At 56.7% G+C, this 27,463-nt stretch overlaps 2 protein-coding genes across 6 annotated transcripts; both read left to right on the forward strand.

Moving 5' to 3' along the window:
• Positions 1 to 974: 974 nt before the first annotated feature.
• On the forward strand, positions 975 to 17,563 carry SLC44A2 (solute carrier family 44 member 2). 5 transcript variants are annotated; one of them, XM_050914454.1, is made up of 23 exons: positions 975 to 1,024; positions 3,928 to 3,976; positions 4,064 to 4,137; positions 4,414 to 4,498; positions 4,875 to 4,959; positions 5,110 to 5,232; positions 5,351 to 5,411; positions 5,672 to 5,795; positions 6,393 to 6,476; positions 6,883 to 6,995; positions 7,204 to 7,335; positions 7,706 to 7,805; positions 7,949 to 8,041; positions 8,305 to 8,389; positions 8,729 to 8,991; positions 9,064 to 9,158; positions 9,640 to 9,743; positions 10,144 to 10,217; positions 10,434 to 10,504; positions 10,713 to 10,801; positions 11,200 to 11,284; positions 14,257 to 14,346; positions 15,487 to 17,563. In XM_050914454.1, exons 1-23 carry the CDS (start codon positions 979 to 981, stop codon positions 15,489 to 15,491), a joined length of 2,130 nt encoding a protein of 709 aa, XP_050770411.1. In that variant the 5' UTR covers positions 975 to 978; the 3' UTR covers positions 15,492 to 17,563. The 5 variants fall into 5 exon arrangements, with proteins under 5 accessions (XP_050770411.1, XP_050770408.1, XP_050770406.1 ...); XM_050914451.1 differs by having other exon boundaries at positions 14,257 to 17,563; XM_050914449.1 differs by lacking the exons at positions 14,257 to 14,346; positions 15,487 to 17,563 and adding an exon at positions 11,784 to 12,139.
• Positions 17,564 to 19,653: 2,090 nt separating this feature from the next.
• Positions 19,654 to 27,324, forward strand: ILF3 (interleukin enhancer binding factor 3; the record flags this gene model as incomplete). The annotated part of the gene is made up of 8 exons (XM_050914412.1): positions 19,654 to 19,696; positions 23,636 to 23,731; positions 23,815 to 24,041; positions 24,361 to 24,541; positions 24,826 to 24,973; positions 26,325 to 26,416; positions 26,818 to 26,913; positions 27,213 to 27,324. Coding segments are annotated over exons 2-8 (859 nt in total), but the record flags the coding sequence as incomplete, so codon positions are not given.
• Positions 27,325 to 27,463: the final 139 nt, after the last annotated feature.

A 27,463-nucleotide genomic window follows, 5' to 3' on the forward strand; every position in this document is an offset into this window, starting at 1 on the left:
CCAGCCCAGTGGGGTGGTCTTGTGGTGGGACGCGGGTTGGGCCCCCCCCACCCAGGGGACCCCCAACCCAGGGGACCCCCACACACACCCAGGGGACCCCCACCACCACCCAGGGGACCCCCAGACTGGCTCGGGGGGGCTGGGCAGCTCCCCGATGCCTGGGTCCCCTATCCTGGGCTGGGGGGGGGGGGGCGTGTCTGAGCAGCAGTCTGGGTCCCCCACCCCACCCTGGGGTGTGTCTGTGCACCCTTGGGTGCCTGGGTCGCTCATTCCATCCTGGGGGGGGGTCCCTGCACACCCCCAGATCCCCCACCCTGGGGAGGATCCCTGCAGCCCCCGACCCCCAGATCCCCCACTATGGGGGGTCCCTGCAGCACCCAGACCCCTGGATCCCCCACCCTGGGGGGTCCCTGCAGCACCCAGACTCCCAGATCCCGCACCCTGGGGGGTCCCTGAAGCACCCAGACCCTCCACCCCACCCTGGGGGGGTCCCTGCAGCACCCCAAATCCCTCATCCCACCCTGGGGGGTCCCTGCAGCACCCCGACCCCCAGATCCCCCACCCCGGGTGTCCCTGCAGCCCCCGACCCCCGGATCCCCCACCCTGGGGGTCCCTGCAGCCCCTGACCCCCGGATCCCCCACCCTGGGGGGGTCCCTGCAGCCCCTGACCCCCAGATCTCCCACTATGGGGGGTCCCTTAAGCACCCAGACCCCCGGATCCCCCACCCCGGGGGTCCCCGCAGCACCCCGACCCCCGGATCCCCCACCCCGGGGGTCCCGGCGCAGCGACGCGGGGCGGAGCGGCGGGGCCCAGCCCCGGGGGTGGGCCGGTGGCCGGGCCCCGGAGCCGCCCCGCCCGCAGCCGCAGGCGCAGCGCCCCGGGGTGGGTGGGGGGGAACCGGGGGCGGCGGCGGCGGCGGCGGCGGCGGGAGGAGCCGCCCGGAGCGGCCCGGAGCATCCCGGAGCCTCCGCCCCGCCATGGAGGACCAAGCCGCGGGCAGGAAGGACCCGGACGGAGCTTACGGTACCGGGCACCCCCCCCTCCCCTCCCCGGGGCTCCCCCCGCCTCCCCAGCCCGGGGGCCGGGCCCTCCGGGGGTCCCCGACCCCCCCCCCCAGCCTGCCCGGGGGCTTGGGGGTGCCCGGGGTGCGGTGCTGGGGGACCCCCAGGGTTTGGAACCCCCGGGTTTGGGGACTCCCAGATTTTGGGCACCCCCCAGGGTTTTGGAGACACCCCCCCCAGTTTTGGGGACCCCTGGGCTTGGGAACCACCAGGTTGGGGGACCCCCGGGTTTTGGGACCCCCCCCAGGCTTGGCAGCCAGCCGGTTTTGGGACCCCCGGGCTTGGGGACCCCCATGTTTGGGGACCCCCATGTTTGGGCACCCCCCACCCTAAGCAGATGCCGTGCCCTGCCTGGGGGTCCCAGCACCCCCCTACCCACAGGGGTGGGGGCTTCGCTTGTGCATGGGGGGGCCGGCTGGGGCTGGGGGGGGGCCGCACGGCTGCGCGCTGTGCCGGGGGGCTCAGAGCATCCCTCAGCTTCGGCTTGGGTTGGCGGGTGCCGGACCCTTCCCGGCGCTGTGCCGGGGCAGCCGGTGAGGGGACGGTCCCTGCCGTGGGGTGCAGGAGGTCCCGGGGGGCTCCCGGTGGCCCCCGAGCCCCGGTGGGCTGCTCCGGCCCCGGCGAGGGGGTTGCAGAAGAGGGGGACACTGGAGCCGGTGCCGTGTCCCCTTCCCGGTGGGACCTGCGGCCCAGCCGGCCACCAGAACCCCCCCCGTACGGTGGGACAGGGTGGGATGCCGCGTCCTCGCCGGTTTTCCCGGGCGGGGGGTCCGCCCAGCCCTCCCCAGCCTCGGCTTTTGTTCCCAAGCCGCTTCGGCGGGTGTAAATCCCGGCTGCCCTGACATCACCGGCAGCCTATGAGCGCCGGCAGCGATGCCGCGGTGCCGCCCGGCCGCGACCCTCCAAGCCGTGGCCGTGCCGGGGCGGCAGCGTGCTATTCCTGACCACGAGCCGGCGTGTCTGGCTGGTTATTTATTTATCACCTAAATATAACCCTGGGGTGGGGATAGGAAGCTCGGCGTCGCCGGGACCAGGGGGCATCAGCACCGGCATCGCCGACCTCGTGCCCTTTGCCGGTTGAAACCAGCAACTCTTGCCGCCTACCCGTGCATGCTCCCGACCTTTGCGCCGTGCCGGGTTTGCCAGGCTCAGACCACTCCCCGGTGCCGGTGACCACCGTGCCGTGTCGGTGGCTGCCAGGCCCGACGGTGGTTTGTGGGAAGCTGGTGCCGTAGCCGGTGTTTTGCAAGGCCGGAAAAGCAGCCGGGCACAGAGGGTCGTGGTGAAGCAGCTGTGCCTTTAAAGCCGTGTTTGTGCACCGGAGAGTGGTTTTTTGGTGTGTTTAACTGGAGGCGGGCAACGGCACGCCCAGGGCGGCGCATACGGCGAGGGCTGCGGTGTAGGGGCTGCCGCGCGTCTGCTGCGGGCCGCGGGCCGAGGCGCGAGCACTCACCGGCATGGGGGGCCAGGGGGACAACTACTACGGCAAGCACGGTAAGGCTTTGGCACCCACTTGCTGCGGCCAGGGTGGGGTGGGTCCCATGGGGGCTGCCGAGGTGCGGTGCTGCCGGGGCACGATGCTCCGTGGGGCTTGGCAGCCCGGCCGCGGGTCGGGGGCACTGTCGGCAACCGCTCGCCGCGGGTCGGGGGCACCGTTGACCGCCGCTCGCCGCGACTCGGCACGGAGGAAGTTAAACTGCAGCAGATAAAGGAGGAAAAAACAAACCCAAAATGGGAGAGAACGGGGGGAAAAAAGGCAAAACAAAGCAAAACCAAAAGCAGCTGCGTTTTTGCCGCGTTGCTTTTGCCCGGCCGTGGGGGGCCGCGGTGCCGGGGGGCCGCCCTCGCCGCGCACCGGCATAACCAGCACAACGGCGTCGCTGGCACTGGCGGTTAATGCTTAATGACTGGGACAAACAGGTTCCCGAGGTGGCGGTTCGTCACTGCGGCCGGCGCCACGGTCACCACCGGCGCCGGCCGTCCCTGGGGGGTTTTTTGGGGGGTCTCTGGGGTTCAATTGTTCCTTGCTGTGTGTCTATCACCCCCCCCCCCAGCAATGACCCCCCCGCGCCGGCGTTTTGGGGTGCAGGTTCTTGGAAAGGGCTGGGTGGGTGCTGGGGCGGGGGCTCGGCTGCTCCGTGGAGATTAGGCCGGGGCTGGGAGCAGGGCGCTCCGTGGGGAGCAAGCTGCCGGAGCCCCCCCAAAATACCCTGAAGTAAACGTGTCCCCGCCATGGGGCTGCTCGCAGCCCCCCAAAAGGCCCCCCCCCAAAGCAGCCGTGTCCCAGCACCGGGCTGTTCCCACGGCTGCGCTGCCTTCGCTGGCTGAATTCCCACCCTAAAAATAAAGAGAAGAAAAAGGATCGTGCCGGATCTGCCGGGCAGGAGCCCAGCGCCGCCGGGGGGACCGAGGCGGGTCCCTCCGGCGAGCCGCGGCGCCGGCTGCCCGTGCCGCTCCGGCCACGCCGCGGCTCTGCGGGACCCGAAACCCCTTGGGTTCCCCCCCCCCCCTGCCCCGGCATCGCTGCTCCCAGCCCCGCTCTGCCTCCGCGGTGCTTCCGAGGAATTTCGGGTATGTCGGGGCAGACGCAGGGAAACGTTTTTGGAGAGAACAAAACGGCGTGGAAATGGGTTTTCCAAGGGAATAATTGTTTCCGTGCCTGGAAAGCGGAGGGACGGACGGAGGGAAATGGCATCTGGAGATTATTTCCCTCCCGATTCTGCTTCTCCCGAGGCTTTTGGTTACAGCGTTACGCTCCCTCCGCTTCTCTTTTTGCGTGCGGTGGGGAGAGGAGGAGGAGGAGCCCCTTCCTCCCATCCCAGCCATCCCCCAAACTGTTTTTCTGTTCCTTCTTCGTCTCCGCAGGGACGCCGCAGAAATACGACCCGACTTTCAAAGGTCCCATCTACGACAGGTAAGAGAAGCCTCTCGGGAGGCGCCGGCGGTGGCGGCGGTGCCGTGGCCCGTCTCCCGTCCCCAACGCTGCTCTTCCCGCTGGCAGGGGCTGCACGGACATTATCTGCTGCGTCCTGCTGGTCATCGCCATCGTGGGCTACGTGGTGGTGGGCATCGTGGGTACGTACCGGGGAGGGAGGAGGGGGGGGTCTGCGCCGGTTTTCACCGCGTCGGCAAGTTTTTGGCAATAGGGAAAGCTCGGCTTGTGGCCAGCTCGGCATCCACGCCGGTAAAACCCCGTGCCGAGGGGCGTCGCATCCTCCTGCTCGTCGGGATGGGGACGAGAGGGTCCCCGCGGTGGTGGTGGGGGTCTCGTGAGCGGCGGGCGGGGGGAAATAAGGGAGCGAGGGCGGCGGGGGTAACCGCAGCCGCCTTGTTCTGCCTCCCCCCGCTCAGCCTGGACCCACGGGGACCCCCGGAAGGTGATCTACCCGACCGACAGTCGCGGGCAGTTCTGCGGGCAGCAAGGAACCCCCAACGAGTAGGTGTCCCGGCTCGCGGCCGTCGCTCACCGGCACCCCGGCATCGCCGGAGAGACCGTAACCTTGGGGTGTCGCAGCCGGCGGCTCCGGGATGGGCAGCTGGCCCTGCCCGCGCTGCCTGCTCTCCTCTGGCTGCGGGGAGCGGCGGAGACCTTGCCCGCTCCTGGGAGGCGCAGAAAAGCATCGTAGCAGCTTGCAGCTCCTGGGGTTTGGGGGTTTGGGGGTTTTTTGGGACCCCCCACGCCGCGCGGTCCCCCTTCCCCTGGGCGCAGGGATGCGGGTGCTTCCCATCGCCTCTCCCAGGGCAGGCGGTTCCCCGAACTGGGCTTTTTTTTTTTTTTTTAATTATTATTTTTCGCCTGGTTTGCTTTGCAGGAAGAAACCTTTCCTCTTTTACTTCGACATCGTGAAGTGTGCCAGCCCACTGGTGCTGCTGGAGTTTCAGTGCCCGACCACGCAGGTAGCGATCCCGGCCCCGGGGTGCTGCGCCGGGCACGGCTCCCCGACGCTCCGCTTCTCCTCGGGAAAGCTCCGGTTTGCGGCGTCCCCGCGGAGGGGGCTCGCGCCTTCACCTGCAGCCCCCCCCGCCATGTCGTCTTCTCCCATCCAGATCTGCGTCAGCAAATGCCCGGACCGGTACCTGACGTACCTGGGCGCCTACAACTCCCGCACGCCCGGCGAGCTGGAGTACTACCGGCACTTCTGTGTCCCCGAATTCAAAAACCTGCAGAAGGTGGGTTGCCGGGAGCGCGGCGTCGGCGTTCCCCCGCCAGCCCCGGTGACGTCGGCGCTTCCCCGCACGGTAATTCCTGCCCGAAGCGTTAACGTCCAGCTCGTCTGTCCCCATCCAGGCTCCCGTCGAGGTGCTGAAGGACAAGGAGTGCCCGGCCATGATCATCCCCAGCACCCCACGTACGTCCGGAGGGCTAACGAGCTGCGACGAGCTGATTTAACGAGCCCGCTCGCTTCCGTCGCGGTCGGGGGAAGCGGCCGCTTCGCAGGCTGGCTGTTGGGATTTTTTGGAGGGGGGGTCAGAGGCTCCAGTTTGGGGTTTCTGGGGCTCCAGTGTAGGTTCGTGGCTACAGGGAGGGGGTTTGGGCTCGTTTCCCCGGGGCGGTTGGACGAGAGCGGCTGAGGTTTGCGACGCTGAGTTTCCCCCTCCTCTCGCCCAGTGGCGCGGCGATGCTTGCCGGCCATCCGGGCCAAGAAGGGCGTCATCATGGTCGGCAACGAGACCACCTACGACGACGGCCGCGGGCGCCGGAGGAACGTCACCGAGCTGCTGGAAGGGGCCAAGTGAGTCTCCACAGCCTTCACGCCGGGCAGGCGCCGCGGTTCGCCGGTCGCTTTGTCTTTGCCGGGGCGGTCCCGAGAGCGAGCGTTTGCAGTGATAACAGCAACGTGGCGGGGATGCGACCGTAGCCGGGGCAGCCTCATAATGAGCTTCTTTGTTATTGCTGCCTCACCCAGAAGAGAAACGAATGGTTTTATCGGCTGGCACTTCTGCACCGCGTTCTTTTACCAATTTATATCGTGGAAGAGCCTTGAAAGCCCCGGCACGGAGCCCTGGTCCTGTGTTTGCTAGAAATCCTGCACCGAAACCCATATCCCGTGTTTGAAACAGGAGCTGGAAGGGGGGAGCGAAGGGGAAACAGCGGGGTCAGCTTGAAGGAAACCAGTGCCAGGAAATCAGCCTCAGTGTCGCTGAATTTTCTTGTTTTCAGGGAGTCTGGCAGAGGGCCGTTTGGCGGGGGAGGACGAGGGGCCGTGGAGGCAGCGCGAGTACAGGCAGCGGGCGCGGGCAGAGCCTCGCTGAGGCTGAGCCCAGGCTGACGTTCCTCCGCTTCTTTCCCCCGGCTTCCGCTTCATTTGTGGTTTATTTTTGTGTTGCAGAAAAGCAAACGTGGTCCTGGAAACCAGACAACTGGCCATGAAGATCTTTGAAGATTACACGGTTTCCTGGTACTGGATAATAATGTGAGCAGGGGCCGAGCTACGCGTTACGGTCGTTCCTTCCCGCGGGCGGTTGGACCGGAGCCCGCGAGGGCCGATGTTCTGCCGTGCCGGCCACGGGCTTGGTGCCGTGCTCAAACATGAGGCGAAGCTCATGAATTACCCATTATTATTTTTTTTCCCCCCCGCTGGCCTTCGCATAATTTCCATTCAAACAAAACGAGAGATGGCGGAGGGTGTTTTGGAGCAACTTTACTCGGCTCCTGCTCACGCTCCATCCCCTCCGCCATCAACGATTCCCATTCTTAAGGCTGCCCCGTCATTAAAGCTCGAGAAAGGAGAGAGGACAAGCTGACCGACGGAGGAAAGCGGTGGGGAGGGGGGTGGCATCGCCTGGTTTTTTTGACGCGTTGCTGCCTTCCTCCCGCAGAGGCCTCGTGATCGCGATGGTGGCCAGCTTCATCTTCATCGTCCTGCTCCGCTTCCTGGCCGGGATCATGGTCTGGGTGATGATTGTGATGGTGATCCTGGTGCTGGGCTACGGTGAGCGAGTGGTCGGGAGCTTCTCCCTGCTTTCCCCGTTTTCCTTTCCCTATCTTAAGTGGGCTTTGCGCGAAGAAAGTCCGTACACAGCGTCCTTCCAGGTGTCTTCTACCCGAACATCGGCATCGGTGGGGTTGAGCAGAGGCTGCCGGCATCTCGGTCTCCGCTTTTCAGTGCAAATATGACCATTTTCTGCTTTTCTCCCCAGGAATCTTCCACTGTTACATGGAATACGCAAAACTAAAAGGGGAAGCGGGTTCTGACGTCTCCCTGAAGGACCTGGGATTTCAGACAGACCTACGCGTCTACCTCCACCTGCGGCAGACCTGGCTGGCGTTCAGTAAGTCTCCGTCCTCCTCGGGATGCGGGATGGGACACGGTGGATGCGCCCCAGCCCTGGTCCCTTCGAGGGACAGGGCTTGGGAAGGGGAGAGCACGGAGGTTTGGGGTCTTCTCGGTCTCTTCACGGCCCTTGGCAAAGAGCTGGGCTAAGGAGGGCGGCTTGGCTTGATGCCACCTCTGCCACAGGACTGAGCTTACGGCTGGGATGACCGGCCACGGGATGGGTGCCGCTTTTCCACGTGAACTGCGGTGCTGGATGTCCCCCGAGGAGCGTTTGGTGCCGTGACGGATTTGCTTGGGAAGGCAAAGGTGGCTATCGGGCGCCGGCCGTGCCCTCGCGCTACCCGGGGCTCCCTTTCTCCTCCCAGTGATCATCCTGTGCATCGTGGAGGTGGTGATCATCCTGCTGCTCATCTTCCTCCGCAAGAGGATCCTCATTGCCATCGCGCTCATCAAGGAGGCCAGCAGGTCCGGGTCTCCCCCGTCCCCAGGCAGAGGCGGCCGTTGTCACCCGTCGCGGTGGGAGGACTCGGGGACGGCCGGGCTGCAGCCGCTGAGGTCCTCCCATCGCCGCGAGGATTTTAACGGGGTTTTAACCGTCTTCTCGGCAGGGCTGTTGGTCACATCATGATGTCGCTGCTGTTCCCGTTGTGCACCTTCTTCCTGCTGTGTCTCTGCATCGCCTACTGGGCGAGCACTGCTGTGTATCCTTTCCTCTTCCTCTTCCCCGCGCCTCCGCTCCCCAGGAAGGAAGCTGCTCAGAAATCCAAGGTCTTCCAGGGCGCCGAACATCTAACAGGATTAGTGACACATCCGTTTGCAAAACTGCCAGCTTCAGTCTCTAAGTTTAACTTAAAATAAAACTGAACGTAGAAAAGCGATTGCAGGAGGCTGGTGAGAACAAAACCGAGTTAGGATTCGGGTCTGGGGTTTGCAAAATTGCATCTCCTTAACGGTTGCTCTGCAGTTTCCTCTCCACCTCCAACGAGGCGGTCTATAAGGTGTTTAACGAGACTGCGTGCCAGTTTTCCGGGCAGACGTGCAAACCAGAGGTGAGGACGTCGGGAAACTCATACAAATGCTATGCTTACTCTGTCAGAGATAAGATTGCTTATTACATGAGAAATATTCTGGTGGCTATTCGAGCCTGCAAGCTCTTCCAAGTGAAATTCCGCCTTTCTGAACTCGTTTACATCATGTCGTTATTTTTCTTCAAGCCGTTGTGTGCGCAAAGCTGACTTTTCGGTCCGAGCAAACGCTACCGAAAAATTAAGCAGGATAATGTCTTCTGAAAGCCGAGATTGCTTTGGGTTGACCGAAAGATGCCGTCGGTCCGCCTCGCGGCACATCTCCGGCCACCGCAGTGCGTGAGCGTCTGCTGTCCTCTCTAGACCTTCAACACGAGCAACGTCACCAAGCTGTGCCCCGACGCCCAGTGCCTCTTCGCGTTCTACGGGGGCGAGACGGCGTACCACAAGTATCTCATCGTCCTCCAGTTCTTCAACGTCTTCATGTTCTTCTGGCTCGCCAACTTCGTGATCGCGCTGGGCCAGGTGACGCTGGCGGGGGCCTTCGCGTCGTACTACTGGGCCTTCAAGAAACCCGACGACATGCCCGCCTTCCCCCTCTTCTCCGCCTTTGGCCGCGCGCTCCGGTACGTCCCTCTCGAGGAGGACTTGCGAGCTTCTTGAGGTTGCCCCCTTCTAACCGGAGCGATCTTTCCCAGGTACCACACCGGCTCGCTCGCCTTCGGCTCTCTGATCCTCGCCATCATCCAAGTCATCAGGGTCACTCTGGAGTATCTGGACCACAGATTAAAAGGTACCGAAGCTCAAATGGCAAATGAGCAGAGGAACGAGTTGCTTCCGTGTTCCTTGGTGCCAGAGCTCGTGGCTAACGTCCAAGAGAATAATTTCAGTATTTCGGTAGAGAATCGAGGTTTTCCTTTTAGGATCCCATAGCCGTCTCTTTCTCCAAGAGACATGTCACAGGGTGGGAGCCGAGGGATGCGCCACGGCTAAGTCAACCAGTCCTGGGTGTCTGTACGGGTGCCAGGGAAGTCTGGGTCTGGCCGTACGACTCTATGGATCGTGAAATGTGAACAGCGAGAAGCGTGGGAAGAGCACGCGAGCTCATCCCGCTGTCTGCAGCAGTATCGGCCTCCGGGGGGGCTGAAAACAGGGCAAGGGGGGGAGGCTGTGACGGGGCAGCGGGACGTCTCCTTAGGGGCCTTGAAGTTGCTTCTGTGAGAAAAGGCGTCTCTCGCTGCGGCCGCTCACCCTCTCCCGTGGCGTTCCTCCAGCTGCAGATAATAAGTTTGCCAAGTTCCTCCTGAGCTGCCTGAAGTGCTGCTTCTGGTGCCTGGAAAAATTCATCAAATTCCTCAACAGAAACGCGTACATCATGGTAAGGGTCTCCCGACGTTAACGCCCAAAGGGTCGTGACTACGGTGGGGGCGTCTCGGCGCTCTTGGAGATTTCTTTGGGTGGCTGTTGAGAACCGTGTCTCCCAACGTCATGGGAAAACGAAGCTTTTCAGCGTTTCCCAGCCGTTTCGCTGGAAAGCCTTGACCTCAGCTGTGTCGCTTTGACTTTGGGAGGGACCTTCTCAGAGACACCGGGGTGGGGGGATTCAGCTCTCGGTGTCCGCGATGCCTGACCTGTCAGTGGATGAAGAAGCGCTTCCAGGGTGGGATTTATCAGCATTTTACTCAAAGATGGGATTAACTGCGCCCTCTTCTCAGTGGTGAATTCAGTGCAGCTCTGTTTCTCTCTTCTCCACCTCTTTTTTCCGGGACCCCCTCTAGATCGCCGTCTACGGCACCAACTTCTGCACCTCCGCCAGGAACGCGTTCTTCCTGCTGATGAGGAACATCATTAGGTGAGATCCTGGTGGGTGCGAGGGCTCTGCTCTCGACAGCAGACTTGGTTATTTCCAAGTCCTTCTCGCTGCCAAAGATCAACCCTGATCTGCCTGCCGTGTTTGCAGGCTTTCACGGCGTTTTATGCCGTGTGCGCCTTGGCCGCCTCCTCCCGCACTTCCTTCTGAAGTCAGGGTGGGGAGCGGATGTGGATGCTCATCTCTCTCTGTTTCCAGGGTGGCCGTTTTAGATAAAGTCACCGATTTCCTCTTCTTCCTCGGTAAACTCCTCATCGTGGGAAGCGTCGGTAAGTGCTGGGGACTGGAAGTTTCTCCTCGGGATGTACGGCTGCTGTAGGCTTTCGTAGCCGGTTACGCCTTCCCAAAACCTCTGTTCTTGTCACCCCTCCCATGAAACCGTTCCTTTCCGTCCCATTTTACATCTCCTTCCCCCCACCCGTTGCTGCCTTCCTTCTGCCTGGCATCCCACAGTGATTTCATCGTTTGCTTTTCCAGGAATCCTTGCCTTCTTTTTCTTCACCCACCGGATAAAGCTGGTCCAAGACACAGCGCCGCCCCTGAATTACTACTGGGTCCCTATTCTGGTGAGCCGCTTTCTCGTCTTTTGGTGAATTTAGAAGAAATGGGAAGAGCTCTTTAACACGAATGCCTGAAAAACACCCCTCCGCTCGCTGCTTCTGAAGGCCCTTCTTTGTTGAAGGTGTTTTCTCCGTCCCCGCCGAAATAAGCCCTTTGTTTCAGCCAGCCGCGAAGAGGCGTCTCGCCCTTCCCGTGCTGCCCAGATTGGCCTCCGTCCACCGTCGTCGCTGAGGCCTTTTGTCCTGAATCGGGCTGGTTTGAACAGTCCTGCCCTGTTCGCTTCTCCTCGTTTCCCTGGGGAATTTGGGATTCAGCAGGTTTCCTCCTCCCGGCCGAGGGACCGGGGCTCTGCTGTCTTTGCAAGATGCCAGGTTGCGGCGTGACCGCACAATTTCTCTTTCAGACGGTGATCGTGGGCTCCTACCTCATCGCCCACGGGTTCTTCAGCGTGTACGGCATGTGCGTGGACACCCTCTTCCTCTGCTTCTGTAAGTGTCTGGCTCGGAGGGTCCATCTCCCGCTGGGCAGGAGTTCGTGGTAGCAAAACCTCCCTCCCTTTGGGGCTGACCCCCAGAGTTGTCCAGATTTGGGGTTTGCTCCAAATTCCCGTGGCCTCTCTGTGTGGTTTTTCTCCCGCTTTTTCCTTTACCAACTCCTACCTGCGTTCTTACCAGCATCTGCTTCCCCCCTGCCTGCGAGCAACAGAGACCCACAGCCTGTCCTCGGGTCTCCTGCGGTCTCTCTTAGTCTTTCTGTTTTGGTGCTTTGGTTTCGGTGGAACCTAACTGCAACTAACTTCAATTTTCCTTTTTTTTCCCCCTCTTTTTTTCTTTTTCTTTTTTTTTTTTTTCCCCCCTCTTCCCCTCTCCCCCTCGTGTCTCTCTTCACATGTTCTCCATCCTTCATCTCTGCCCTGCCTCTCCCCGGCTCTTCCGCTATTTTTCACCCTTCCCCATCACGGCCGCTTCTTCCTGGGGTTGCGAAAAGGTGAAGACCTGGAGAGGAACGATGGATCTCCCGAGAGGCCTTACTACATGTCCCCCGAGCTGAGTGAGATCCTGCTGAAGGGCAACCTAGAGCCTTCCAAAAGCGCCGATAGCCAAGGCTAGGGGCTGCCCCCGGGAGGAAGGCTGCGTGCCCGGGGGGGGCCGCAGGACGCTCTCGGCCCCCCAACCCAAGCAGCGTTCTCCTAAGCCCGCGGGTGGCAGCCACGGTGCAAATCTTTCCCCTGGATGTCCTTCAAAGCCTTGAGGGTAGAGGGGGTGCCGATTCCTCAGCGCCCGATGCTGTATCAAATCTACCTTCCTGCCCAATAATGAATATTCTTGTATCGAGAGAACGAACCTAGAGTGTCACCTAGAGTTAATCTGGGGTCCCACGTGTCCCGGTAGCGCCCGGCGAGGAACGCTCCGCTCCGGCGAGCGGCTGGGAACCGGCTGGACGCGCAGGGGTGCCGATGTATAGTTGTGTTTCGCGTTGAAGCGGAGATCTTTGTTCCTAACCGCCAGCTGTGAAAAGGATGGGAGAGCTGCTCTGCTCGCAGGAGGTATCTCGTGTTGCAGGTCGGCAGTTTGTGGGACGGGCTGAGTGGGTTCGACAGCCCGAAAACTGGTCTCTCCGCGCTTTCCGCTTTGTTCTGCCCCCAGCAAAGAGCAAGGAGCCTCGTTCCTCGCCCATGCTTTCTATGCAAAACCGGGTTGGCGCACTTAAAAAGATTTCTTTGTGAGATTGCAGATCTTTTGCTTTTAAGTCTGTTGCATCAGCAGGGCCTTCGTCACAAAACAGAGCTCGCCCTTTTTGCAGCTGAAAAACTCCGTTTCCTCGCACTGTCGGTTTAGGGAAGCCGAAAAGAGCCGTCGCCGGTTGCAAGCCGTTAAAACTCAGAGGGCTTTTACTCGCAGCGTCCCTCGTTCAAAATGGTGTCTCTTGCTGGTTGCACGGAGGTTTAATTGCTGCAGGGAGGTGGTGGCTCGTCCTGGGAGCCGCCTGACGGGCTCTGCTTTTTCCCCCTCGAGGTGGTTGAGCTGATGGTTTGGCTTCTGCCCGGTCCGGGCTCCTACGGAGCGGAGGAGCTGGAGGGCTGTAACGACTTTCCACGCTAACGCAGACCGTAGGTGGGGATGCTTGCCAAGGGCGTACAGATCTGCTGGCTGTGGGAAGGAAGACAGAGCCTGGGTGGAAGGCGAGTCCCCAGGCCGGCTCTGGCGACTCTGAGTTGCCGAGGGTCCGTCAAGGGAAGGCGATGTCCGGAGGAGCGGCGTGAGCATCCCTGATGGGCTGGAAGGCTACGGGGAAATAGTGCGTTGCGCTGGCGGGTGTTACACCGGGGACGTATTGCGGCATCTCTATGGCTAGAGAAATCAGACCAAAAAAAAAAACCATCTTAAGTTTGACTGGGAGGCAGCTGGTGAGGGTTACAGCCCCGAAAGAAACGGCAGCCAAACACAGGCTGGATCCTCGCCTTGTTTTCTCCTCTTGATAGTCCAGAAATGATCAAGATTTTAAAAAAATGCCATTCTGGTGGCACACAGCCCGGGTAGCGGCGGCCAAATCTCCTATTACAAATCCTCACGCAGACAGAGAGGCCCATCTTTTGAGTCGTGCCCTCTTAGGACAAAGCCGTAGTGTTAACGCTCGTATTTTCATCACAGAGAAATACTGAAATCCCTCTCAAAATATCCCAGGGCGCTTCCACTCGGCTCTGAAGCTGGTGCTTTGTGGGTTTGTTTGGTTTTGGGTTTGGTTTTTTTTTTTTTTGGGTGGCTGTGATTTTCCTACTCCTTCTTGTTGGCGCAGCTGCTTCGCTTTGAACAGCGAGAGGCCGAGCAGCGCGTTCGGTGCTGGGAATACACCTAACGATTATGTATGCATGGCGTGTTGACAAGGGCGTCGCGCACCCGGCGAGCAGCGCCAAGCGAATACCGAGCGAAATTGCTTTGCGCTCGCGTCACGAGCCATTTCTGCTGCACAAAGAGCAGGGAGAGCCGCGCTGCCTGGCTCCGTAGAGGAGGGGAACCGTGCTCCCAGCCGGCAGAGCTCGAGCGGCGTGCCGAGGAGACCTCTTTTCCTACGGCGCTGTTAAACTTTCCCACTGCCCCCCCCCCCCCCCCCGAAAAAAAAAAAACCAACAACCCACCCAAATCTCTGCTTTCTTCTAAATAATAGCAGCCTGTTTCCAGAGCGTGGTGCTCCCCGTGAAATGGGAAAGGTGCGGCTGTGGTGGTTTGTACGGCTGGGGGCATTTAGCTGTGACACAGGGAGAAAATACCCCCTGCCTGCAATGAGCCGCAAGACTTGTCTTTCTATCAAAGATAATTATCAGACGAGCAGGACGCCCGCTGCTCTAGCAGCTCTCTGCCTGCAGGCTCCTTGCTGCATTGCTGTGACTCCTGCCACACCAACCTGTGTGTCTGTCCCCCCCGCCACTGCTGCGCGGGGCGGGGGGGGTTTCTTTTTGCAGTGGAAGACCTGGAGCGTAACGACGGTTCGGCCGAAAAGCCTTATTTTATGTCACCCAACCTGAAAAAGCTCCTGAAGAAGACGAACAAAGGTCAGCCGGACGCCTAGAGCCTGCCCTCGTCCCTTCCACGCCTCCTCTTCCCATTCCCGCTTCGGGAGCAGAGCTGCAGGGTGATGCCCAGCATCGTTTTGTCCCATATGGAAATCTTGTTAATGAACTTTGAACCGCCGTCTCCTTTACCCCTGCGGCAGGCGAGCAGCAGAAGGGCGGGTTCGCTCCAGAGAAGAATGGGTTATTGTTAACGATTCGGCCTTAAATCGTCGGGGTTGCTAAACGAAGACCGCTCTAGCGTGTCTGCTTCCGCAGAACTCGTCACAGCTAACGTGTCCCGTTGGTCCCCAGCCAGCTCAAATACCGAGCTGGGGAGTTCCCGGCTGAATCCTGCCAGCGCAGGTGCTGATAAAAGCAGCGGGGAAATGTCTCTGACACAGGGCAAAGTTCCGTCTTCCGGGGTGTCAACCCACACCACAATGAGTTTAATTGGATTTAGTAATTTTATTTTATACCGGTAAAAAAGATGATGTTACCTTCAGGTCAGCTGCGTTCGGCTGTCCCTTAGCGCTTGGGTAAACCCAGGCGCTGCGGTGACCGGCGAACGAGCTGAGGGCTTTAAGCAGCTCCTCGACTGGGGTTTTTATTTGCAGGGCCCCCCCGCCCCCCAATATTTAATTGCAGTTGTTGATTCCTACCCAGAGAGCTGAAAGATGCTGAATCCGCCTCGCTTCTCTTGCCACCCTTCGGAGACGCCTTAGGGCCCCGCGCTGGGGTTGCGCTGAGCACGTTTAGACAATTAGTTCTTTTAGGAATATGGCAGTTAGCGTTCTTGTAGCCACCTGCGAAGGCTGGAGGGAAACGAGGGGTCGACGAGCAGGACTGGGACGGGGATCCCGCGGAACCAGGGGTTTGTGTGTGGATACAACCCGGGACGGACGGACAGACACTCTGTACAGTTATTGCATCTTTCTAGGACTGACAGCTTCTACTGATTCCTCCCCCAAAAATCCTGCACTATATATTTAAAAAAAAAAAAAAAAATTACAGCAAAGCCTTCCCTAACTGTCGAACAAAATGCTTTGCCTGTGTGACGAATTTAGGAAGACCCCACCTGCGGGCATGGTGAAGGAGTAATGTATATATCTTTTTTTCTTTCTTTTTTTTTTTTTTTTTTAGGTTAACATTAGGTAATTTTAAGCAAACCAAATGACAAACAACAGGTTGCCTTACGTCCTTTAGATGCCACGGCGTCGCCTGGACTTGTAGCTGACTGCTGTTTCTAACGGGAAGGTCCAGACCTTTGGCAGCTCCTGTCAGGAGAAAAAGGGGAGGTTTTTGAGAAATAGATTAAAGGGGGTTAAACATCACTAAACCACAAATATTAAAACCAAAATTTAACAAAACTAAAACGCCTCCTCTGATAGGTGCAGCTGCTGAAGTGTCCTTTGAGCAACAGGAGGCTCGCCCGGGTACAGTCCCCACCACAAACTGTACTTTTTTGTGGTTTAATTTGTTTAAAAATAAATGTACTCAGGCTTTGGTGGACAGCGTCACAGCTCCCAAAGCACGGGGAGCCAGCGGGAGCAGGAGGCTTGTGGGGTCACACGCACCTCCCTGCCACAAAAAATGCAAACCCTCTTTATCGCAAACGTTTGCTTAGCCACGTTTGATTTGTGCTGAAGGATATATTTTGCTTCTTTTATACATATTTCTTAGTAATCTTTAGATCCCTGTAGTATTTTTGTAAGATACAAGGAAAGTTTTCTATCTGAATTATTAAATGGTTTGGGGGTTTTGTATATTTCGCTTTTACTAGTTGTTTCGGTTCTGTAGCCGTTATTTCCATCTCTTCCAGTACTGTTTTTGTGACGGATTTTGAAATATCTACCTGGCAGCACGCCGAGACGTAACTGCCCTGGCCTGGGGCGGTGCAGCACCGCCGCCGTCTTCCTAAGCCGATCGCGGGCGTAGAGCTACGCTTGCTGGCATCAAACGCCGTCGTTTCTCTAAAGCGCCTTTTTCCCTGCATCGCGATGTAGCCGATCCAATGCTCGGGGGGAGAGCTAAAAAGAAAAGGTGAAGGCAAAGGTAAAGCTAAAAAGAAAAGGCAAAGGTAAAGCTAAAAAGAAAAGGCAAAGGTCAAGCTAAAGAGAGGAGAATCCTCTCGGTTTGGGATAGGGGGTAAGTGGGAATAATTAAGGGAAAAATTACGGGAATATATTCAGTTTACAGCTATACTAGCACCTACGAGAAAACATTTTCTGCAGCCTGATGCTGAATTATTTTAGTTTGTTTCCTCTCCCATCCTTGTGTAGGTTTTGAGGTGGTTTGTTTTATTTCCTGCTTGAAATTTTTGCGTAGAGGGTAAGTTTACTCTCGCTCCTCGACTTCAGCTGTTCGCTTTTTATGTCAAGACACTCTGGTTGTGGAAACGCTGTCGGAAGTAGCAGAGGGCCATCACTAACTCGACTTATTTGCGTAAACAGCCAATATACAGTAGAGATTTTTAGGTCTGGAAATACAAGTGTTGAAATAGAGAATAAATTTAGCAAAAGGTGTCCTTTGGGCCGTGGGGCTGGCTCTGCTGCATTCTGTAGACTCGGTATTTGAGGAGCAGAATTAGGGATTCCTATTTCCAATAAGCCGAAGTAGCAGCCAGGTTTTCAAAGCTGAAAACTACAGGCACTGCGCTGGCCGAGAGCTTCGGAAAGCAGAGAGGCAAATCTTCCAGTAAATGAGGGGTTTTTGGAAAAAAAAAAATGAGAGCCACTCGGGCGAGGGCGGCTGTCTGGCTGGATTTTAGTGTCCGGAAAGGCTTCACTCGGTGACTTGGGTTATTTCTTTGTGCAAGCATGGACTGATCCGTGCACTTGGAGCACGTCTCCCATGTAAAGCTGTGTATTTAAAGGCATTAATTTGTTTGTCTTTACGAATAATCGCGGTCTTTTCTGTATTGAGATGCAACTTTTGTCCCTATAAACGGCGCATGCTCCAAATCGTTCCCTGAATCAGGCCAGGGCAAGTAAAAAAAACTAAAAAAAAGTGCTAAAAACTGCAGGGCTGATGTTCTACAAAAAAAATCCCTTCTTTTTTTAATGTATTTGAGGCATTAACTACTCCTACTATGCACTGGGGCTCCTATGCAAGGACGTGTCTCCGGCGGGAGCGTCCGCGCGCGTTCCTGATGTCATGTGTGATGGTTCCATCGATGTCAGCATTGCAACCACAAATAAAAGTGCCTGTTTGGACCTCGCTTCTGCCGCACGCTTCCTTCTGACCTCACGGGGCTCTGACGTCACGGCAAAGCCTTTACCAAATTCTCTGCAGCCCTTCGGAGAGGGGCTGGGGGTGGAGGGGACCTCTGGGAAGCCGCCGGTCCAACCGCGCTCGTTAGTTCCTCTTCGTTGTGGCTTCTGCTTGTCTCCGTGCCGTTTTTCTGCCCGGCGGCGCAGAACATCTGGAGAAAGAGCAGAGCGTGACGGCGCGTGTGACTGGTAACAGCTGGCTTTCGCCCCAAAAAGGGGCTGTCGCAGCTTGCTTCAATGCACACCTTAGCGCTCCGCCTCCTCTTTTCAGAGTTTGGGGCTTCACCGACTCGGGTTTTTTTTGACTAAGTACAAGGTATTGTCCAACAATCCTTGACCCACAGAAGACCGCGATCTCCAGCAGAGGTTTAACAGGCTTTTTTGTTAAGGAGCAAGCGTTCACTTAGACACTTACAATCATTTAAGTTCATGCTCGAGTTCAACGAAAGCAAAAGACGTCTTTGAGGTCGTTCCCCTTCTACGTTACAGCGGGAGAAGGAACTCGCTGAGGCGGCCACGGGCTCATCCTGCACCCCAGAGCTCTGGGAGCTTGATGCCAGGTTAATTAGTACGTGGCGAGGTTGTTCGTCTCTTCCCCATCCCTCCGGCTGCCAAGACCATCAGGGCTCTAAGGAGTTCGGCCAGGAGACGCGGCCGGGTGGCACCCTCTGCCGCCGCACCAACACATCGCAGGCAGCAGCTCCGTGGAAGGCGACAGACACCCATCGGTGTCCCCTGCGCCAGGGGCCTATAGGACTCGTGCCCTCCTATAGATCAACCCTATGTCGCAGTGACTCGTGTCTTTCCACGTGGGACAGCGGGCTTTTGGCCAAACCCTGCTCTTGGCTGCCCCAGGCTTCGGGCCCCTGGGGCCGGGATGTCGATGGGCCCTTCTCTGGGGGCACAGACCAGGGCGGCAGCCCCTCCCCGGCCTGAAGGGCTCACCTCCACGGCGGGTAGCCGGCCCACAGCCCCCTCGGAGGCCCCAGAACCCCAAGGGTGGGCACCCTTGCGCTCAGCCCCTCAGGGGATGCCCTCCCCTGCATCCCAAGACCCTTTGTGCCCCACATTCTCCTCAGGCCATCGGTCCCCTCAGGCCACCAGCCCCCCTCACGCCATCGGTCCCCTTGGGCCACCAGCCCCAACAGGCCACTGGTCCCCTCAGGCCAGTGGTCCCCTCGGACCACCGGCCTCCTCTGACCACTGGTCCCCTTATGCCATCGGTCCCCTCAGCTCACGGCTCCCCTCAGCCCTCCGCTCCCCTCAGCCGCCCGCTCCCGCTCCCCTCAGCCCGCTCCCCGGCCGGCCCCGCCCCCTCCGCCAGCCGCCCCGGCGCCTGCGCAGCACCGCCCACCGCAGGGTCCGCCCACTCACGTCACCCTCCCGCCGGCTTCACCCATTGGTTCCCACCGCCGCGCTCCACGTGACTCCCTATTCCCCACACACGCACACACACACACGGACACACACACACACACACACATACACACACACACGCGCGCGCACACACACGCGCTCCCCCCCCTTTCCCGCCCCAGCCCCCCCCTTCCCCCCCCCCCCCCTTTCCCACCTCGCGCACAGCCGCGCGCCCCCCGCCGGCGGCGGCTCCGCCCCCCGCGCTGCAGTCTCGCGCCCCGCCGCAACCGCGCACCGCACCGCGCCCCGCACCGCGGCCAGGCCCAGGCCCGGGCCCCGCCGCCGCCGCCGCCGCCGAGGGACGAGCAGCAGCAGCAGCAGCAGCAAGGCCTCCCTCCCTCCCTGGTAGGAACCGCGCTGCCTTCTCAACCCCCGCGGCTGAGGGGGAGCCCGGCGCCGAGGCGGGCCCGGGGGGCGGTGCCGGGCGGACGGGCCGCGGAGGAGGGCGGGTAGGCCCGTGTGGGGGGAGAGAGAGGCGGAGGAGGAGCGGGGCGGGGGGGGTGAGGAGGGGGGGGTAAGGGGGGTGTTGGATGGCGGCGGCGGCGGGCCGCGGGCCGCGCCGGCGGTGACCCGGCCCCCTTCCCCTCCTTCCCTCCTTCCCTCCCTCCCTTTCGGCCCATTGTGCTGTGGAGACAAAATGGCGGCGGGCGGCCGTTGGGCCGGGGGTGAGTGAGGGGAGGGCTGGGGGGGGGCCTAAGGAATTGGGGAGGGGGGGGGTGGCTGCGCCCCGTCCCTCCCCCCCCCCCCAGATTCCCCCACGCCCCCCCCCTCAGCCGCCCCTCACGCCGTGGGGGGGGTCGCGACGCTGGGGGGGGGGGGGGTCGCGCCGTGTTCCCCCCCCCCCCATTTTCCCGCCGCCGCTTTGTTCTCGCCGCGCTTGCAAATGGCGGCAGCGGCCCGCCTGCCCCTTCGCCCCCCCCCCCTCCCCCGTGGCGGTCGTCTCCCCGCGCACACGCGTGGGGCCGAGCGGTGCTGCCCGTATGGGAGTGGGGAGGAGGGAAGGGTCGCTCCTTGGGGGCCCGGGCCCCTTCCCGACCCCCCCCCCCCCCCCCGGCCCACCCCGTCGTGGGAAGCAGCAGCTCCCCGGAGCCCGCAGGCTTCTTGCCTTTCTCCCCGCTGTCGCGGGTGGGTGTGCGTGGGGGGGCGGCCCAGGTGAGGTGGAAACACATCCCCTTTGGTGTGATTTAAATCCCTACCTCCTCCCCTCCGGGACAGGACCGCGCTCTCCTGTCCTAAACTTCACTCTCCAGGGTTTTATCCGGGCTCTCCCATCGCTTCCTCGCAATTCCCCTTGTTCTCATCGATCCCGTTATTTGTAGCCGCTCAGTTTCTGGACGGTTCAGAGGAAAAAAAAAAAACAAAAACAACCAAAACAAAACAAAAAAACCCCTCCCTACGTGTCGCTGCCGCTTCGCAAGAGCCGACAGCTTTTGTTTGCCGTCACCTCGGTCAGCCAGGTAGCCTTGGGATGGGGGATAGATGCTGTCGGTGTCCTTAGACCTGGAAGAGCTTTGCCTGCAAGGGTAGCCGTCCCCACGCAAACAAAAGCGAGGCGTTGAGGCTTTGCGCTCCTCCAGGCATCCCATTCAGGTACGATAGGCTGAAAACACAGATTAAAAATGGCTAACTCTTACCTAAAACGTAGAAGCTTTCTAAAACGAAATGAGCTTCTTCACGTGTGTTAAACTTTCCCCCGATCTAGGGCAGAAGTTTCAACCATTTGCATTCTGTTTATCATTTTCTCATCCACCCCCCCAACAAATGTTTCGGAGAGTCTGCTCCTTCTGTCGGAAGACTCGAATCGAGTGGAAAGTTTGTTGGTGAAATCAAGCTGGTAGTGGAAATCGTAGGAGGGGGAGAGCGGAGCAGGCGAGGCTTAAAACAAGGGTGGAATTTCAAAGTTTCTCCTTTTTCTCAAATTTTAATGACGGTCAGCCTCAAGAGCAGTGTCAGGAACTGTGCGTTACTGAGCGTGTTCGTGTTTTTAACTTGTTCTGTGGTTCTTTTCCCCAAGAGGCGTGAATCCTGTGATGCTGCAGCATCAGCTCCTGGGTTCTCACTAGAAATGAACTTCAGTGATTTCAAGAAGAGCGCCAACGTCCGTCTTTAGAAATCGCAGGAAACGGGAGTCTCGTTTCTCAGGCTGTTGTAGTATTTTCTGACGGTAGAAACAGCTGCCTCGCTAGGTTGGATTTCAACTAATTTCTTACCTTGCTTGGAGGAAATTAAGGGAGCTTTAAGAAAAAATAACTGTGTGCAGGGTGTACGAGTTCTTCGGGGTCCAGTCCAAAGTAGGAGTGGATTGGGAGGCTGGCACCCGCAGACGTGAGAAGATGCCTCGTGGGTTCTTGCAGGTAGCTTGGGAGTAATGCTCCCCGCTCGGCGGGCACTAACATCTGGGTTTAATTACCATTAGATCCGGATTTGTAACACTACCAAAGTCGTCCGTGCGTAAATATTTGCAGGACTGGAAGCGGAGGTGTTTCTGTGCCATAGAATACCCAGTCCGTACAGCGACGGCGGCTCGAGGAAATGAGCTTTCCCGATTTTATCCTAGAAAATCCTTCAGGTCGTGAGCCCCAGCTCTGTTTGTAAAACAAGTAGCGCAGCAGGGTCCTGATTTCTGCCCAGGCCCTTCGTGTTACTTTATAGAGTTATAATGACGTTACTCTAGTAAAGCACTAAGTATTTGGGCAGTTAATTATTTGTTCTTTTTTATTATTATTATTCCTAGTGTCTTGGACAATTGATACTTAAGATTGGTCGGGCTTACTTGCAGTTTGTGTCATCTGTAAAGTGTAAAAAGTAAAGCCTTGGGTTTGCGAACTGTACGTAGCGATTACGGGCGAGGCTGGGAGCGGGCCGGCTCGGGGTAGGTTCCAGTGGAAAAAAGCAAAAGCAAGCTTCGGTCTGGTTTCATTTTGAGTGAAACTCCTTCGAAACGGAAGGACTCCCAGAGAAGTCGGATTGGGTTGTGAGCTCTGGAATAATTGAGGCGTGATTTACTTTCTCCAGCAGTGTTTTTGAGAGCCTTAGTTACCGGGCAGTTTTGATGTGTAGCTGGTTGTAAAATGAAGTGAAGCAGCTGGTGGATGCGGATGACGGTGGCCTTCATCTCCATCATCTTCAGGCGCTGAGGCTCTTCCTTTGCCTCGCTTGTGCTGACGCTTTTAAATGGCACTTGACAATTCTTGGCGTTACCACGAAACATCAGGTGTTTGCGGGACTGGGATTGCCCCTGTGCGGTTTCAGTTAGTAAATCGAGAGTTTTATTAAAGACGTTTGGTCAAATTAATGACCGTGAGTCAAGCAACTGCTGATTCTTACGCTAGTCGCGTGGGAAACGACGATACTGATGCCGAAGAGTCGATCCCAGTGGGTGCGAGATGGCGTTTTGAAGTTCTTGCCAGAAGCCGGCTCGCATCTGAAGGCGATCTCGGGAAGCTGTCTTCTCCCGCAAAGCATAAGTCAGTCCTGCAGGACACAGATGTTTCTCTGCTCGAAGGCCCCTTGGCTAAAACAGAGGAACAAAGTGCTTGGATTTTAACAAAAGAAGTTCACTGCCTCGGCCGGGGCTCGGGCTATTGGGGTGGGTTAGTTCCCTTAGAAAATGGCTTCTTGTTCGGAAACAAGCTGTTGTAGTTTCGGCTTAATCTGTTGAATTTCAGGAGTTGCGAGTGCTCGCGTCAACACCAGATTTGCTGGTGTAAGGTTGTACTATTTCCTCCTGATAAAGTAAGCGAAGAGACTCGATGCAGCTACTGAACTTGTCTCGTATTGATCCTAATTAAAAGCAGGCTTGTTTACTTTGGGGCCGTAAAATGAATTTTGGGGTAAAGAGCGGTACATGGCAAAGAGATCTTTACGAGTAGTTGCTTCTGAGTAGCATGAACGAAGGCTATCACCTCCCTTGGCAACCAGGCGAAGGCAACTTGGTTCTTTACCTCGTGGAATTATATTAGCTTATAGACTGTTAATTTTCCCAGCGCGGGCTGCTCCGGCACATATTGGGGAGTGCTTTACCTTCAGTGCACTTCGTTTTAGAAATACAAGCAGGAGCGTTGGAAAAATCCAATTTTAACGGGAAAACCCCTTGGGAATATGAGCCGAAATAACATACTTAGGGCTGCAAATGAGAAGTAGGAGGGAAAAATCAAGCAGTCGGGTGCAGCTCAGGCTCCTGGGACGTCTTTGCTTCTTGAGGAGGTCGTACGAGGGAACGGTTCAAAGCGTTTGCCTTGTGCAGCGCGCTCGGCCGTTGCTCCACGATGGGGATGAGCGTGTGGTGCTCGTTAAGCTGCTGGGCAGGTCACACTGAGCGGTTGGTGCAAACCTTCTTTGAGGGCAGTCTCTGCAAGTTGGGGTGAGAGCTGTGTGACAAACCTGGCTGTAATCCTTATCGTGGGCACCGTTCAGGTCTTAAGAATGTAAGTCATCAGGAGCAGAAAACCGGGCTTTCGCTAACGAGTTCGCGTACTTCTGATTTCTGTTATTGCTTCCAATTATCAGTGCCAGTTGTTTCCGTTCCTGTGTACGCTCAGCAAGCAGGCTGTGGGGACGGACCAGCCTGCCAGCGTTGCTAACTGGCTTTCTCTTGCTTTCAGATTACAGAAAAGCGTGGTACTGGTACAGTCTTTTTGGTGGAAGAATCTAAATAAGCACGTTTTGAACGCTTGGACAGACATTCAAAAGCAAAAATGGTAAGGATCGGGAGGTTTCGGACTCGCGAGAGAAATACCCGCGTTTCGGCTCTCGCTAAAATTGTTTCAAAATCCCTTTTCAGCGACCAATGCGTATTTTTGTGAACGACGACCGCCACGTGATGGCCAAACATTCGGCCGTTTACCCGACGCAGGAGGAGCTGGAGGCGGTTCAGAACATGGTGTCCCACACGGAGCGAGCGCTCAAAGCTGTGTCCGACTGGATCGACGAGCAAGAAAAAGTCAGCGGGGAGCAGCCAGAAACAGAGTCCATGGAGACGGCAGCCGAAGAGGAAAACAAGGAAGGAGGGTAAGGAACATCACCGAACACGTGCCTGTAAAGGGCGCTGCCAGAAGTAGTAGCACCTTCTTACTTAGATTAGTAAAAATCCGCTCGCTGCAGTTGGAAAAGTTGTTTTCCCTGGCTGTGGAGTTAAGAGGAATTAACTAACCCGGGGCTGAAGCGACTTTTCCCATGCAGGTGTAGCAAATCCTTCAGCGGGGGTCGTGTGTCGTGTTTAATCTTTGCAGATCGATCCCTTAGCTTGGGTTGAGCGTTCGTGCTTACCCGGCTGCAGTTAATTCTTCTGGTTTTGAAGCCGTCGTGATTGTAGCCTGTGTATTTGCAGGGATCAGAAGGCCACGGAGCAGTTGACTAGGACCCTGCGTGGAGTGATGCGTGTAGGGCTTGTAGCGAAAGGCCTGTTACTGAAGGGGGACTTGGATCTTGAGCTAGTTCTTTTGTGCAAAGATAAACCCACCACAGATCTCCTGGAGAAAGTAGCTGACAATCTTGGAGTACAGCTTGCTGTGAGTAAAACCTTTCAATGTTTGCGTGTGCTTGTTGCAGAACAAGCGAAATAGATTGTAAATGGTTAAAAAGGCACCGATGGCGTTTGTTTTGATACCCTTTTTCTGTCTCGGAAAAGTAATTTTCGTAGGTGTGGAGTGTTATTCTGGAATTGCCTTGTTAGATGAACTTCTCTTTATTAGCTGAAATTTTGTTTATAGACCTTGGTTTTGGTTGGAAAAGGATGTTGCGAATCACTCGGAAACGAATTAGACTTTTGCTAAGCGGTGAAATTATATTGCAGGCTATTACCGAAGACAAATATGAAATAATCCAGTCGGTTGGTGATGCTGCAATTGTAATTAAGAACACAAAAGAGCCGCCGTTGACACTGACCATCCACTTGACATCACCTGTAGTCAGAGAAGAAATGGAAAAACAGTTAGCTGGAGGTATGGAAGACTGAAAACAGCCGACAGTCGGTTGGAAACCCGTACATTTCTGTTGCTAATTCACTGTTAAAGCGTGCTCTTCAGTTTCAGCCGAAGCGGCGACAATTATTTTTCTGCAAATTCAAAATTCCATAAGAGAACACCAACCTCATGAGATCACGGTTACGGTTTATTCGGACTGAGCTTCCGAAACTGAGTAGCACCTTTCAGATGGGATTTTGCTACTTTTTTTTTTATCCTTTTCTTTTTTTTTTTTCTTGGGCCTTTAGTTCACTAATACGTCATCTTGTTGTATTAATCTTGTTTTGTACCTAGCCATGTAAGTGGCCTGCACAGTGACATAAAAATATAAACCAGATACATTTAAAAAAAAAAAAATCTCGAAGGCTTCTCGTTAAATGACTTGCATGTACATGAAATTGGATGTTCCACGCAGTTTGTGTTGCAGCAAGAATGATAGGTGCTCTGGGTCTCCTCGATTGGCTGTTTCATCAGCTAAAGCTCAGAATTCCAGAAAGTGATGCAGAGTTTTGGATAAAGTTAGCTTCTCCATTCGCTCTCAAATTCCCTTTGGAATAAGAATTCACAGACGGTTTTTTTTTTTGCGCTTGAATTGCTTCACTACGATGGGTTCTGTATCGTAGGCTGTCGAATTGGTGGATGTCAAACGCTCGCTCTGTGCACTAGCCTTATCTAAAACCCTGGTCTTGAGAAACTTTGCGCTTTTTCAAACCATATCTTCAATTTTGCTGCAGCACAGACTGGAAAATATCTTTGTGCTCTATTGACTGTCTATGGTTTTGATATCTGACCTCGTCTACCAAGCCTTCTAGTTTGTCAATTTTAGGGACGCTGGACCTTTGACCAACAGGACGCTCTCTGTCACGGGTTGGGGCCAGGGCAGTCAAGCCTTATGGGCGGAGGGGGTTCCCTTGATCCTCGCAAAGCTTTCCCCCCCACCCCGATCCTCCACTAAAGCTAAACGCAGCGTGGGGGTTTATTTTAAATTTCCCTTCGTTACCTGTTACCGGCCTCGTACGCTACCACTTCATTCGAGTCGTAAAGGATTTCTGTCCTCTCCCACCGAGTTTCACGCCCCGTCTCTTCCTCGCAGAACAGATTCCAGTCCGTCCCTGTTAATTGAACTTCCCCCCCCCGCCTCTGCAGTTTTAATTTGTAAGCGAGGCCGCTAGGCGAGCGCACTGCAGACCCGTCCTTCCAGGTACAGGATCTAGATCAGGATCTTTTGGGAGCCTCAGCTGCCCGTTAGGAAGCTGCCTCATCCCCTCTCCGCCTGACAGAACCCCCTTGGTCAAACTGTGCCTTGTCTTCTTATTCCATCCACGAATAGAAACGCTATCAGTCAACGACTCCCCGGACGTTCTGGACAGGCAGAAATGCCTTGCTGCCTTGGCGTCACTGCGACACGCCAAGTGGTTCCAGGTTTGCATTTTGTTCTTATATTTGTCTTTAAGTAGAAAATTTGTAAACTATTAAGGGGCTAACTATATTTTTTTTTTTTTTTTTATTTAAAATACTTTAACGTCGGATGATAGTTAAGACGTGCTGAACTTAGCGTCTGTCAGCGGTACAGTTGCTAAAGAAGCACTTAAGCGAATTAAACGTTCGGAAGGAACCTTTTTTAAAGAGTAGATGCATAGCTGCTGCTTTGTGTTAAGAGTAATGTTGCCTTTGTACGCTACAGTTACTGTTATAAGTTATAAAATGGTAATGCGAAATACCGTTTACCCTTGACAAAGTAGCACCGCAAAAAATGAATGTCTGCGACTGAGCAGTTTCGGTGTTTTTATTGAATGTGCGTCTGCTTTTGATTCTTCTTCTAGGCCAGGGCTAACGGGCTGAAGTCCTGCGTCATAGTGATACGAGTGCTGCGAGATCTGTGTACTCGGGTTCCTACTTGGGCACCACTGAGAGGATGGGTAATTTTTCCCTTTTTGTTTCGTTTTTTTGGGGGTTTGGTGCCACTTCTCCAAGCCGGTGTTCAGCTCTCTTCAGTCAGCGCACGGTCCGTTTCTTAAGTTCAAGATTTATGTAGTGTGAACAGCTTCCGCCCTTAAAAGATGCGTATCAAATGTCTACGGTGTAAATCGTTTTATCGATTAACGGTTTCTACAGCGTTACATCGTTGAATCGTTTGTGAATTCGAAGCAGCTTCTAGCCGTCGTCGCAGCGCAAGCGCCTGCCTTTGCTTCTCTCACTTTTCCAAACTGTCTTTCAGCCTCTAGAGCTGCTGTGTGAGAAATCTATTGGAACTGCTAACAGACCCATGGGCGCTGGCGAGGCTCTGAGGAGAGTTCTTGAATGCCTCGCCTCGGGAATCGTTATGCCAGGTTAGGTGGTTCTCTGCATTTACATTTCAAAGCGAAGCTGAAGTGAAACGCGGTTGAAGCTTCGAGGCGCGGTTACCTTGCCTTAGTGTTTGAGAAATCCCTTGTTACGTGTGCGGGCAGCTTAGATTCGGAGCTCAGA

This window comes from Gymnogyps californianus, unplaced genomic scaffold (genome assembly GCF_018139145.2).
Source record: "Gymnogyps californianus isolate 813 unplaced genomic scaffold, ASM1813914v2 HiC_scaffold_40, whole genome shotgun sequence".
In the NCBI taxonomy this organism is placed as follows: Eukaryota; Metazoa; Chordata; class Aves; order Accipitriformes; family Cathartidae; genus Gymnogyps; species Gymnogyps californianus.

Coding starts and splice junctions, on each gene's coding strand:
- SLC44A2 (XM_050914449.1), top strand. CDS start 979: ATGGAGGACCAAGCCGCGGGCAGGAAGGACCCGGACGGAGCTTACG. Junction 5,233..5,350: donor AATTCAAAAACCTGCAGAAG/GTGGGTTGCCGG, acceptor GTCCCCATCCAG/GCTCCCGTCGAGGTGCTGAA. Junction 10,802..11,199: donor ACTACTGGGTCCCTATTCTG/GTGAGCCGCTTT, acceptor TTTCTCTTTCAG/ACGGTGATCGTGGGCTCCTA.